Genomic DNA, 14684 nt, shown 5'->3' with positions numbered 1-14684 from the left:
AACTTTCTTTTTAATTTTTTGATTACCGTATATACTCGAGTATAGGCCGACCCGAATATAAGCCGAGGCACCTAATTTTACCACAAAAAAACTGGAAGTTATTGACTCGAGTATAAGCCTAGGGTGGGAAATGCAGCAGCTACCGATAAATTTCAAAAATAAAAATAGATACCAATAATGCCATTGCCCATTGAATAACATATACAGCCTGCCTGTGCCCATTAAATATACAGTAGCCATTGTAAAAATTTGCTCTGCATAACAAATTATTATCACACAATACCGGTGTATTCAATGAAATACTTCACTCACCTCATGATGCTGATGTCCCGCTGTGATGATGATGTCCCGCCTCCTATGACACACGGCACAGTGATTCCTATCATTGGATCACTGTACCAGAGGAGGTGGGACATCGCTATGTGGCTGCTTGCCATAACAAGGAGGAGGTGGGACATCGTTGCAGAGCGGCAAGAGGGGGAGGAAGGGGAATCGTAAGATAGCCCTGCATTACATTAGAACGTGAGGAGGGGAGATGGTGCGGTGCACGCTGCGCGACAAACTGACACAGAGGGAGGGGAAACTCAGGGGCGCTGGGCCATTCACGAGCGTCACCCAGCGGCATGGCCCCGCCCCTTTTTCTCCTCCATTTCGGGCAAATTTTTCACTGACTCGAGTATAAGCCGAGGCGGCTTTTTTCAGCTCAAAAAGTGGGCTGAAAAACTAGGCTTATACTTGAGTATATACAGTAGTTGCCCAGTGTCATTTATGTGAAATGAGCAGCCATATAACCCATTAATTAAATATGCCATCCAAACATGATGCTTGTTCAAAAGGATCAGGCCTTCTCAGCAGTGAATTCATTGCATTTTGTTCCTGAAGTATGATTAGCTGTTAGTTTGGAAAGACCAAAGTAGAATTGTTCTGTTTAGCATTTGCCCCTTAAGATGTACTGTTTTTCTTTCTATTGCTGTTTTTAGTGTAATTTTAGATTTCTTTTAACTTTGCCAGGAACCAAATCTGATTGAGATGACAACAAATACTGCAAAGTAAATGAGTAATAAATAACTAAAGCAATTGTTATATACAAAGGTTTATTTTTATTTAATAAGTTTTTCCTTCTTTTGATTCAGTTGGAGTCTTGAGCTGCAATCACGTATCCAAGAACTGAAGCGGAAATAGGTTTTTCTAATGGAGATACTTGTGTTTATTTGATGTCTTATTGACCATATGAGAAATTATTTTCACAGTATTTCCTTTTTCATGTTTGTACAGTCCTGCATTTAACAGAGCTTAAAGTTTTTTCTCCCATGCTTTCCTGATAATTGGCTTAAACTAGACTTTTCCTCAGATGAGTCCACAAGTTTGCGGAGATATTGCAACCCTCCTCCTTCTCCCCAAATCACAGGGGTATATAACTGGTTCAAGGAAATTTCTAACTCACATTGTGTGATGCATTTTTTAAAAAAATCATCAGAAGATGTATCTCATTTTATTGGATGGAACCTGGGCAGCAAAATAATTTTACAGAAGTTGGGCAGTGGCTAGCAGCTGCTGGTCTTGTCCTATCTGGATTTTTGTGTGAATAGTTGATTAATTTGGGTATCTTTCAGAGAATGATGCAGACTCACCTAATATTTAAACTGGAGTAAGACATTACTGTTTCATTCAAGTCAACAGTAGGCAAGGAGGTTTGTATCAATTGGTTTTTGAAAAGTTGAAGCTGGGTTGACAGAATAATCCATGACGCTATGTGCACAACCCAGCATGCATGTGCTTTCCCCTGTGTGACCAGTGCTCCTGTTTTTGCCACTTTTTTCACCCTCCCCATCTCCAGAGGCTTTCTAAGAGCCTGGGGAGGAAGAAAACAGTCCCCTGTTTCCCTGGATGCTTCAGGAGCTTTCCTGAATTCTCAGGAGTGCAAAAAACTGCCCTATGGGCAAACTGGAAGTCACTTTTGGTTTACTCGTAGGGCCGTTTTTTGCCCTCCAGGGAAGCCTCCTGAAGGATCTGGAGGGTGAAAAACGGTCCTACTGAAAAAACAGAAGTGACTTCCAGTTTGGCCATAAGGCTGTTTTCTGCCCTCCGGAGCCTTTAGGGAACCCTCCTGAAGGCTCCAGAGAGCGAAAAATAGCTCCACGAGCAAACAAATGGAGGTCCATTTCCAAATTTTCGGTTTGCCAGTAGGGCTGGTTTTTCACGCTCTGGAGGCATCAAGGAAATCTCCGGAGGACGAAAAACTGCCTGAAAAGAAGGCTGAAGTCAGCTGGCGTGCACTGGAGCTGACAGGGCAACAACTTGCATGCCCTAACAAATGTCTCCATGCCACCTGTGGCAGGCATGCCATAGGTTCGCCATCACAGTAATAGGCTATCAGGCTTCCTCTTTTGGAGTGGACCAGTTTTGTTTCCATTTTTATAATGGTCAGACTTGCTCTCATCTGGTTTCTGACTGAGAATTGCATCTCATACTTCCTCTACATTAAGGAACTTGATGCTTGATTCAACTTTGCATACTTTTAATTGATCTACCAGAGATCTGATTCAACTTGAAGCAAGCCAGAGTTATGAACTATATTAATATGGTTTATTTCTCTAGCACAAACCGTTTGAAAGATACGACTACTCCCATTGTACATAACGTGCAGAAGCAAAAAAGGTCAATTTTCTAGTCATGACACCAATGGGTTGATATTTGAAGAGGAAAGGGTAACCAACTGGAAAATATTTCTACTTATTTTATGAGGCATGTTCCCTCATAATTTTAACATCCTTGTCCATATCTGTCCAAATAAGCCCAGATACAAATTGATGGCATATCAAAATTGCTAGGGGAAAAGGGCCAGAAAGAATCCCATGTTGCCAAGATTTGTTTGGCAATCCAGTCAAGATTAACTTGACAAGAAACAAAAGAAGCAAATGAGAGAAGAGATTGTCCAACTGGAAATTGTACTGTCTTACTGTGAAGCGCAGATTGAGGGAAAGGGGGAAACAATGGTTCAAATATCTTTCATTATTAACAATAGCAATAAAACTCAGACTTACAGACAGCTCCATAATGCTTTACACCACTGTCTGGCCGGTATACAACCTCATCATATTGCCCCCACCAAAAATGTTAATTAAATAAAAAAAGAATCCAGTAGGAGTACTAAAAATTGATAAAATAAAATAAAACCGGGAGGCACTACTGCAAACATGCTCCAGCTGCTCCGGCTGCAGCTCCGCCCCCCCCCCCCCATATTGCCCCCAAAGGTGTCCTTCATATGTATAGGAGCATTACGACAGCAGTTGGCCATCCTTGCAAGTTACTGCTGCCCAATACTCCTTTCCCAGGAAAATTGCTATGATAAAGATAACTTTCTTTTTGAGCACTAAACATATATTACATATTTGGAAGATACAAAACAAACTTAAAGCACATATTGTAATGTCAGCTGGATTATAGTAATACAGCATACTGTCAATAATTTCTTCAGATGTGAGGTGCTGAATATGCCTCCTTCCAAAAGTTAACAAATAGATTCGGTGTATTGTATATCTATGTTTATCCCATCAGTTTTTTCCTTCTTGGAATTCATTAACATATTTTTGAAGAAACATGATTTTTGATGATCTATATATTGGCCATATTATATATAGATAACTTAGAAAGTATGCACTCACCATAACAGATCCATGGTATAAAGGATGCCTGTTATTGCTGACTAACTACTAAATCAGAAATTACATAATCCACAGTTCATTATGCAAATGACATAAACAGAGTGGAAAATTTGTTTTACTGAATTTCTGAATATTTGGTGATAAACTAAGGAATTTTCTATATTCCCTTCCTTTGTTAACCGCTGGTTAACTTAAGTATTTGAAAGTATTTAGCATTCTTATAAAGTTAATGGAGATAACTGTTTTCAGTGCAATGATAAAACAGCTTATTAATACATCCTCATAGAACAGAAATGTAAACTCTTTAAGAATTATTTTCCTAATCTCTATATGTTCCTGACGTTCCTATAAAAGGAACATTTAAGAAGTATGTGATCCAGTCTCCACCTCCCTGAGCTTCAGGGACTTTCCATGGATGGTATCCTTTTATACCTGCCATACAGGATGGCCGATGGAAGCACATGGCATCTATTTTGATTGGTTGTCATGTATTTCAATAAGGTCATCACAGAGCCAAGATGCTCTCTCCTTTGTCAAAAACCAAAATAACATGCATGATCCGAAAGATTCAATTTCAGAAACTTTCATCAGTGCATATATGTGTTTGTGTGTATGCATTTGAAGGTATATTGGGCCAAAAGTTTCTTGAAAAAGAACAAGTCCCTTTACTTGATAAGTCCTTAAACTATCAAGTAGCTACTCTAATTGTACAATAAATGTGAAAATCTATGAAATTAATCTATTTGAAGTGAATATGTACTAGTAAAGGATTTTTGTTAAAAAAAAACATTGTTACATAATATTGAATCCATATTAAGAAAATAAGAAACCAACAATTATCACAAGGGATGAAGACATTCCAAGAGAAACTTGTTTTGGCAAAGACTATGATTATGCATAGAGCAGTGTTTTTCAACCACTGTGCCGCGGCACACTAGTGTGCCGTGACATAGTGTAAGGTGTGCCGTGGGAAAAACACCCGCCGGCATTGCATCCCAGCTGGCGGGCAGAGGCTGAGTCGGCCGGCCGGCCTCTCCCCGGTTGCGCTGCACTCAGGGCTGCTCTGGCGGCCGTCGGGCCCCGTTGGCCCCTCGGCGCTCTTGCCACGCGCACCCCGCTCCCGCCCACTCCCCCCGCCAACGCGGGGCCCTGGAGCAATGGAGGAGAGCGAAGAGCTGCTCCAAGGAAGGGCGCAAAAGGCGAGGTTTTTGAGGAGGCTTTTCCCGTGGGATTCCCGTCGCAGGAGGAAAGCGCGGAGCCCAACCAAGCCAACTTGGGCTCCGCCTCCCTTTTTGTATGTCCTCCTCCTCCACCACCACCGGGGGAGAAAAGTGCCAGCGCCGTCCCGGAACAGGCTGCGCCAAATGGCCGCGCGCCCAGGCTCAGCGGGAGGCCAAGTCCGCGCGCCCCACCTCACCTGCGCCAGTCGGGGAGGGGGAAGGAGGGGGAGGGGGCGAGCGCCGCACCTGGGCGGCCTTGGGGAGGACATCGCCGCGCCACCCCTCACGCTCCCTTCGCCGGTGATATTTGAACGGGCTGCGGAAGGGGGGGCACATAGTCACACCTCTCCCCCATCACCTGAATCTCCACCCACTTCCCTTTCCCCGGGCCGCTCCAAAGGCGCATCCTTTCCTCCTCCCCCCCCCCGTGGATCCTCCGCGCGCGTGGCTGGTGAGATGAGCTTGCTGGTGTGGAGGGATCCAAAAAGTAACTTTTTTTTTTTTACCCTTTGCTTTAAAAGAAATGAAAACTTTTATCCAGCAAAGGAGAAGTTCAGAAAGGTGAGGAGGACCTAAATTCGAAGCTTTTATTCCGTGCGAGGGTTGTTTTGCTTTACTTAATATGTGAGCTTGGGTGGAAGGGGATGCTGGGCAGGGGTCTGAGCTGGGCCTGCATACAGAGGCCAAGAGACCCTCCCAGCCAGCCCCTGCCCTCTGAGACCATGGGAGTGAGGATCCCACCTCCACAGCCAGCCACAGGAAAGGCTCTTCAGGGGGTCCACTGAGAACCCAAGCCCAGGGCTGCTTTCTTTTACGCACACCACACACACACACACACACAAGCAGACAGTTCACCAGACCAAGAATCAGCCCCTACTGCTGGCCAAGAGCAGAGGTCAGCTGGGGCCGCATTAGCAAACGATGGCTGGACAGTCTTGCTTCCCAACCTTGGTTGACTGAAATAACACACGCAAACACACACACACACACACACCGAGCTGGCCTTCCACTGTGGCCTGGCAGGGAGGCTCCTTACTCAGTGTTGACCAGGGTGCACCATTTTCTAATGGTGGTGTGCCTTGTGATTTTTTTCATGAAAAAAGTGTGCCTTTGCACAAAAAAGGTTGAAAAACACTGGCATAGAGAATGAGAACAAAATTAAGGTCTGTTAACAGTGGCAAATAATTACAAGAAAATAGAATCTTAGAAATAATTTTCTATTCTTTTACTTGCTTTGTAGACTTATGCATTGAACAAATCAACAACCTATAATATTGTTCTATTTATATACTACATAAATGTACTACCAAATGTCTTTGATACAAAATTACTTTGGTGTAGAATAGATTATACATTGTATTTAATAGATTTAATAGATTTATACATTGTATTGATCGCAAAAAAGGACCAGGAGCATTTTTTTCATTCAGGGTAAAAATAAGCAATTCATATGTACCTTACATTTATAAAAACTGTTTGCCAAAATAAGGAAGAGAACAGGGAGTTACTTAAATTAACAGCTGTTTTACCCACTGAAATTATGGAGTTTAAATTTATAATAAGGAAATCAAGAGGTACGCAAAATAATGATTTATAAGAGTAAATATGAATCCCACCTAGTGATTCTATATGTAGACTGGGATGAAAAGGAGCGTTTAAGCACCCTTAGATGATTTCTCAAACCATTTTATCACTAAACATCAAATGAACTTTGCTAATACTTTTTTTTTTTTGCAGATGTCACTGGAGATATTTGACAAATATATACAATTATTATTAATAGAGGAAAAATGAGCTATTTCTATGACGGGGAAAGCAAGACTCCAGAGAAATTTTGTGATTGCTCCCAGTAAAAATAGAAACAAGGAATAGGCACCTCCAACAATAAAGAAACATGTGGCGGTGTGAAAATCAATATATTAATCAACTGAGGTAATCCTGGTATTGTGTATTTTAAATTCCCTGTATTAATTTTAACTCTAGATCTATGATTGCCTTTTGCTGGAACAGCTTAGATTAAAAATGTATTGGAAGTTATAATGCATTATGTATTTTAAATTTGCGGTGCTGGCGGAATCGATTTACGGAAATAAAGTTCTTTGGTTAGCATGGATACCACACAAGGAACCTGCTTCTTCATGCAGAAGCGTGGGTCATCAGACTGAGATTCATAGTTTCTTGCTACTTTGTAATTAACCAGGGTCAGAATCTGCAGGATATCCAGACATTTGCCATACTCATTCAGCACTGAGCAAAGAGACTGCACAAACCAGGATCCTTTCCCTGGATTCCTCCAGGAATAGTAACCTAGAAGAAAGAATAGGGAAATTGTACTTTAATGACAGATTTGTCTTTTAAAGTCAGAAAGGGTAAAATACAGAATTTAACACAGTTCAAATTTATACAGGTGAAATTCAAAAAATTAGAATATCATGCAAAAGATCATTTATTTCAGTAATTCAACTTAAAAGGTGAAACTAATATATGAGATAGACTCATTACATGCAAAGCAAGATAGTTCAAGCCGTGATTTGTCATAATTGTGATGATTATGTCTTACAGCTCATGAAAACCTCAAATCCACCACCTCAGAAAATTAGAATATTGTGAAAAGGTGCAATATTCTAGGATCAAAGTGTCCCATTCCAATCAGCTAATTTAAGCCATAACACCTGCAAAGGGTTCCTGAGCCTTTAAATGGTCTCTCAGTCTGGTTCAGTAGGAATCACAATCATGGAAAAGACTGCTGATCTGACAGTTGTGCAGAAAAACATAATTGACACCCTCCACAAGGAGGGAAAGCCTCAAAAGGTAATTGCAAAAGAAGTTGGATGTTCCCAAAGTGCCACATCAAAGCACATTAATAGAAAATTATGTGGAAGGGAAGTGTGTGGAAGAAAAAGGTGCACAAGCAGCAGGGATGACCGTAGCCTGGAGAGGATTGTTAGGAAAAGGTCATTCAAAAGTGTTGGGGACTTTCACAAGGAGTGGACTGAGGCTGGAATCAGTGCATCAAGAGCCACCACACACAGACGGATCCTTCAAATGTTGTATTCCTCTTGTCAAGCTGCTTCTGAACAACGAACAACGTCAGAAGCGTCTTACCTGGGCTAAAGAAAAACAGACCTGGTCTGTTGCTCAGTGATCCAAAGTCCTCTTTTCTGATGAGAACAACTTTTGCATCTCATTTGGAAACCAAGGACCCAGAGTATGGAGGAAGAATGGAGAGGCACACACTGCAAGATGTTTGAAGTCCAGTGTGAAGTTTCCAGTCTGTGTTGATTTGGGGAGCCATGTCATCTGCTGGTTTTGGTCCACTGTGCTTCATTAAGTCCAGGGTCAACACAGCCGTCTACTAGGCGATTTTGGAGCACTTCATGTTTCCTTCCGCAGACGAGCTTTATAGGGCTACTGACTTCATTTTCCAGCAGGACTTGGCACCTGCCCACATTGTCAAAAGCACCAAAATCTGGTTCAATGACCGTGGGATTACTGTGTTTGATTGGCCAGCAAACTCGCCTGACCTGAACCCCATAATCTATGGGGAATTGCCAAGAGAAAGATGAGAGACATGAGACCGAACAATGCAGAAGACTGAAGGCCGCTATTGAAGCATCCTGGTCTTCCATAACACCTCTGCAGTGCCACAGGATGATAGCTTCCCTGCCATGCCGCATTGAGGCAGTAACGGCTGCAAAAGGGGCCCAAACCAAGTACTGAGTGCATATGCATGCTTATACTTTTCAGAGGTCCGATATTGTTCTATGTACAATCCTTGTTTTATTGATTGCATGTTATATTCTAATTTTCTGAGATGGTGGATTTGTGGTTTTCATGAGCTGTAAGCCATAATCATCACAATTATGACAAATAACATCTTGAACTATCTTGCTTTGCATGTAATGAGTCTTATCTCATATATTAGTTTCACCTTTTAAGTTGAATTACTGAAATAAATGAACTTTTGCATGATATTCTAATTTTTCGAGTTTTACCTGTATAGTAAATTTAGCTATCTCATCCAATAAATCCAAAGGTAGAATAGGACTAAACTGGAAGGCAGAAATACTGATTCCAAGTGTCTCTCAAGATTTTGGTGAATAGAGTTAGTGCTCATTTACAGACCACAATTTGGGCAGGCGACTCAGTTGTTAAACAAAATGGTCGCTAAGTGAAACTTCAATTGTGCTTATGATTTTACTTCAACTTTCTTTTGCTTTACAAACTGCAAGCAATAAATGCAAAGTGATGACTGGTTGCAATGACCACGTGTACATGTTTTATAGCCCATACATGTGAAACTACATGCTACATAGATTTAGTGAGACTGGAATGCTCCATATCACATGGAACACTATCTACTTTGGCTTTCTGTGGCCACCTATACTCTTTGGAAGTCTGCATGCCTCTGATCCATCTATTACCATAGGAAAGTCTTAAAACTGGATTTACAGTAGGCCCTGCCACAGTGTTTTGTGACTTCTTACTGATACTGATATTGGACATTTCAATCCCTTGTTATTTATAGTATTTTCTTCTCTAATGCACTGCATTGTGTTTGTTATGCGTTTCCATTTTCTTTGCCATATTCTAAAATATTTATGGTATTGTTTATCACCCCTTGAATCACTTTGTTGATGGAGGCAGCTTATAAATTGATTGAATAAATTAATAAAAAGTACAAGGAAAAATTATATCCTTTCCATATGTAATAACACATTACAATTGTGGGAAATAAATCGTCTCTGGGATATATTGTATTTTTTGGAGTATAAGACGCACCCCTTTTCCCTCAAAAAAGAGGCTAAAACCTGGGTGTGTTTTATACCCCGAATATAGCATTTTTTGCCTCCTGAAACCCCGCCCCTTCACCAAAATGGCCGCGCATAGCTTTTAGGCAGCTTTAAGAAAGCTCCTGGGGGCTGGAGAGGGAAGAAATGAGCAAAAAATGGATGGTTTTTTTGCTCAATTTTGCCCCCTCCCACCCCCAGGAGCACTCTACAAGTCTCCTAAAGGCTGTCCATGCCCTTTTTGTGAAATAAAATGGGCCCATTTTTTGTGAAAAACGGGCTGTTTTGGGGAGGTTTGCAGAGTGCAAAAACTTTTTTTAAAAAAATTTACTCTTCAAAACCTAGTTGCGTCTTATACTCCAAAAATATGGTATATCACACAGAAAACAAATTTCTAAAAATAATAATTTTAAAAAGATTTTTTAATAACTAGAACATTTTCTAAAATTATAAATGTGAAGGTTAAGATATGAAAGTTATTTTGAAAGAGATTGATTTTCTTATATGATGAATATCATGATTTTAGTTTCATAATATTCATATTTAGGATATATGATAATTAACTTGTGGAATAAATTTATAAATATGATAAAAATATCAACATTTTTACAACTAGCTTGAGAGAAAAAAATAATTAAAAATAATCCAATTAATGGATATGAGCCATGTAAACAAAAAACAGAATTTTCACTTCTGTATGAGATGGTTCCTTAGAACATGCTTCTGAGTTTCAGGACCACTGATGAACATATACTAATCAATCATGGCAGCCCTCCATTTATTTATTTGTATTCCTGGTAGTTCTTGACTTATGATCCTTCATCTAGCACCATTTGAAATTATGATGGTATTGAATTGTCTGATGACCAGTCTTTGTTCTCATGATCATCACTTGATTCACTGAACAATCGTATGACTTAGTGGTTGCAAGCTTAGGACTACATACATGATATTTGGCAGAGGTATGTAGCCCTACTGAAAGATGCTTTTTATCAGCATGGGTGAGGTTGCTTTACTTGCCATCAGCTTGGTAAAGAAGTTGTGTATTTTACTGGACTTGCACAAAAGATCCAAGATCCCAATGAAAAATATGTGTTGGAGTTAAGGAAGAACTGAAGAATTTGCAACAGAGTATACACACTTTTCATTATTCTACCAGTGGTGGGTTCCGGGCAGTACGCCCTGTATGGGCATACTGGTGTCAGATGGGAGCAGCGGCTACCCTATTGGAATGGTGCTTTGGAGCGCCTGCCCACCCTAGTTCCTTACCTCTATTTGAGCTAACCAGGCCATTTGTGCACAGCCTAAGGTGCTTGTGTGACCTCCGCCAAGCAGCTGGAACATTACAGGGAGGTGGGTGCGCATGCGTGCACAGCACGAGTGCCCGTGGTGGACATCTGGCCCTTTCGTACCGGTTGCGAAGGGATCCGGAACCCAACACTGTATCTTACCATTATCTCTTTCATCCACATTTGCCTGAGACTGCACAAGTTTAGGGACAGAACTGCTGAGAAGCTAGTTTTTCCTATTTATATAGTTGTTAGATAAGAAACCTGCCCCAATTATATAATCACCTCCCTTATTGTCTTAGCACTCATCATTCAATACCCATTAGATGCGTAATGATCACTAATATGTAGCATTTCCTGCTGAAATTCACTGTAAAAAAACATGTTCCCTCCAAAAATAGCCTCTATTCAAATGGCTACATTTTGTCACACTTTACATCTGACTCATCCTATACCAAATTGTTACTTTTTTTCTCACCAAGTGTACCTGGTACAGTGGAATATGCATACAAAAAATCTGCTTCAACTGGAATCTTGTATCTTGGATTGGCATCCATTTCCAGGGTGTCATTTGAAGAGCCCGAATCTGTCTGAATCCCATCATCAAATTCAGAACCGCGACATGCCTGAAACCATAATATTAAATAGTAGGCGTAATTCTTGTTACGCATAAAAGGCACATAGTAAACAAAAATCGTAACACATTATGATAGCTAGTTCTCTAGCTGATTCATGGTGGTGACTGAAGAAATACTTAGTTTGTAAAATTAAATACTGTACATTAACGAATTCCACCTGGATAACCACTGAAGTGATATAGTGTACATTAATGGCTTTTACCACTGATAAACAGTGAAGAGTTCCATCAAAAATGCTTTAAGACTGAAGGCTGCAGCATAAATGTTCCAGCTGCATTTCAATTACTAGACTATACAGAAAAGGCCAAGCTGTAGCTAGTGGGCATATGATTTATTATTCATAAAGTATCCAAAATTATACTCACACCTAGTTTTGGGAGATATATTTGTCCCTGGGCTAGCCAAAATACATACTAACGAAGAGAAAGTCTTGTCACAAAGGTAAACAATGAGAGGAGAAGGTCTTGAGAGATAGAGCTGCACAGATTTGGCAATTGAACTTGAGATGTGAAGCTTCCTATAAACAAACCAAATTACTGGTCCATCTAGCATAAGTCTCATTGATAGGATTAGACCTCATATATGTCAACAAAATTAATCTCGGCCAGCTAAGCTTAGTATCCTTCCCCACACTGAGAAATATAGAAGAATGGGCCACTGCATCCCACAAAAGGGTAAAAGGAGAACAATCAGTTATGGCACACGCAGTACAAAAAAAGAAAAGATTTAGACTTTTCAAGGAATGATGACGACAGCCCAGATTTTCTTCAAAGATCACAAATGTACGTTATGTTATATTTTACAAGAAAATGTCTATGAATTTTGAACCCTTTTTACTTGCAGTTTTAGTGTTGTTTTAACACATGTCAGGCTATTTCCAACTTTGTTTTGATAAACATTCTATCCTTTAAGAATTAAAATCAGCAAACGCCTTCTTACCTGAATAAAGAACAATTTGGGTTTTCCAATTAGGCTTTGGCATCTGTCTCCTCTGAAAAGTGTCGTCAAATCCTTGATTGCCATGAATGCATCTGTGCCATAGATAAGGCCTTCATCTCCATGGCTTAATAAGATGCAGGAAAAACAAGCAGCTTCACTGTGATCTTCATTGGCAACTACAAATCAATCACATGTTCCATCATTAAATATCAATAGCACTTAGACTTACATAGCGCTTCACAGTACTTTTCAGCTTCCTCTAAGCGGTTTAGTCAGTGTATTTCCCCAACAATCTGGGTCCTCATTTTACCAACCTTGGAAGGATGGAAGGCTCAGTCAACCTTGAACCTGGTGAGATTCAAACTGCTGAACTGCTGGCAGTCAGCAGAAGTAGCCTGCAGTATTATATTCTAACCACTGCGCCACCACAGCTCAAATGAACATGTCACTCAGCTCTACTTAGCAATAAAAATTAAAAAGGGCATTTTTCTGTGTATAAAAACAGGCCCATCATTTTAACAATAAATAATCTTAAAACATTTCAAGTGCTGAAATTGGTATACAATTTGAAGATTCCTCCAAGGAAGGAAGATGATATTTGATTTATTATTCTTTTTCTCATTCTGTGCCCACGTGTTGGAATTTTTGGAATTCCCAGACACCTGGTTAAGCATTTTTCATAGTTATCCTAATGTGTCTGGTTGGCATCAACTTAGAAAAAACTTCTCCAAACTATTTTTTAAAGATAATAGTTAAGAGTCAAGTTAAAAAACAACAACAACAGTACCTTCACCAAGAACTTCCCTCATTTTATTACAGCTGAGATCATTATGGATGAGAACCTCAAAACCAATGTCCCGAAAACATTTTTGTAAATCACCAGCATCTTTGTCGGTACCATTTCGTGTAAACATCCCTGAATCAAAACAAATGAATGTCACAACTGGATGTGTGAAATAATAATATTTCCCTGAAAATAAGACCTCCCCAGATAATAAGCCCAATCGGGCTTTTGAGCGCATGTGCTAAAATAAGCCCTCCCCCAAAATATTGCAACACAGCAGCAGCCATGAGGTGACCATGCTTGTTGCCTCCTGCACCTCAAAAATAATAAGACCTCCCCAAAAATAAGGCCAAGCACTTATTTTGGGGGTCGAAAGAAAATAAGAGAGACACACACACACAAAGTAGTTTTATAATCTATAGTTCTGAATAGGATGCACATAATCGTTTGTCTAATATTTGCTGAAGCACAAATTATTTACTTTTCTATAGTGGCAAGTAACTGTAGTGAAAGGGATGAGCCAGTAACGAGAATTTTGTATGCATGGTAATTGTGACTAATCATGGTCACCTATAATTAAAATAGGTAAATAAGAATTACTTTAAAATGCATTGAAACAAACAGAAGAACAAAACCTCCAAAAGTAAATTAGGAAATGTACATTATAATGAAAACATAAAAACTCCTCCAAAAGAGGTACTTGGTATATAAAAATAAATTTTCAAAACTGGAGAGTTTTGTAAACAAAAAGATTTTAATTATGGCTACCATGCTAGACTACAATTATCTATTTGACTGTTAGATGGCTACAAAAAAGATGTACAGGTATTAATGGCACCCCTCCCCCGCCCAATAATTTACTGCAATCCTATTTAACAGCCTGGTGGAGGCAGAATAATAATTCTGAAAGCGACAATGAATAGAATGGATTACAATTTGAATTTAAACTATCACCCCTCTCAAAAAACAAACAAACCCGAACAAGTTCAGTTGTTTAGAAAATACTCGATATTTATACATTTATGTATACTTAGATTTAACAGAGATTTGTTTTTTTGATAGATGTAAGTTCCCCCAGTCTCCAAAAGTGACGTTTACTGTATTTTTTTCATTAAAAAAGCCTTCTATAGCCCAATACAAGTATTTTTGGTTAACAACCGCAACAAACTAGTAAGCATTTGAAGTTACAATGCACTCAACAAAGTAAAGGTCTGAGGATCATGTACTGTTGCATAGTACATGACATGGGCTGGATTTAGATGAAAAGAGGCTGTAGGCTATTCCACTTATGAGGCCCTTTCACCTCCCATTTTTAAGTTTGTAAATTACATGAGAGACAATAAAATACATCATTACTGT

The 14684-nt window shown here is 39.7% G+C and overlaps 1 protein-coding gene across 3 annotated transcripts in view; it reads right to left on the bottom strand.

The window, feature by feature from the left end:
• Positions 1-6095: 6095 nt before the first annotated feature.
• CASP7 (caspase 7) overlaps positions 6096-14684 on the bottom strand; it is a 49635-nt gene continuing 41046 nt past the window's right edge. For 2 of the 3 annotated variants that reach the window (XM_087725840.1, XM_087725841.1), the window contains 4 exons: positions 13329-13457; positions 12542-12717; positions 11443-11590; positions 6096-7192 (listed from right to left, as the gene is read on the bottom strand). In XM_087725840.1, coding sequence (XP_087581966.1) covers positions 6939-7192; positions 11443-11590; positions 12542-12717; positions 13329-13457 — 707 coding nt within the window. In that variant the 3' untranslated portion in view covers positions 6096-6938. The remainder of the gene's footprint in view (positions 7193-11442; positions 11591-12541; positions 12718-13328; positions 13458-14684) is intronic. The other variant, XM_087725842.1, reaches the window with a different exon arrangement.

This window comes from Thamnophis sirtalis, unplaced genomic scaffold (assembly GCF_051295495.1).
Source record: "Thamnophis sirtalis isolate CommonGarterSnake01/CBP01778 unplaced genomic scaffold, rThaSir2_p1.2 scaffold_11, whole genome shotgun sequence".
Taxonomy (NCBI): Eukaryota; Metazoa; Chordata; class Lepidosauria; order Squamata; family Natricidae; genus Thamnophis; species Thamnophis sirtalis.
This window is presented reverse-complemented; position numbering and strand designations above follow the sequence as displayed.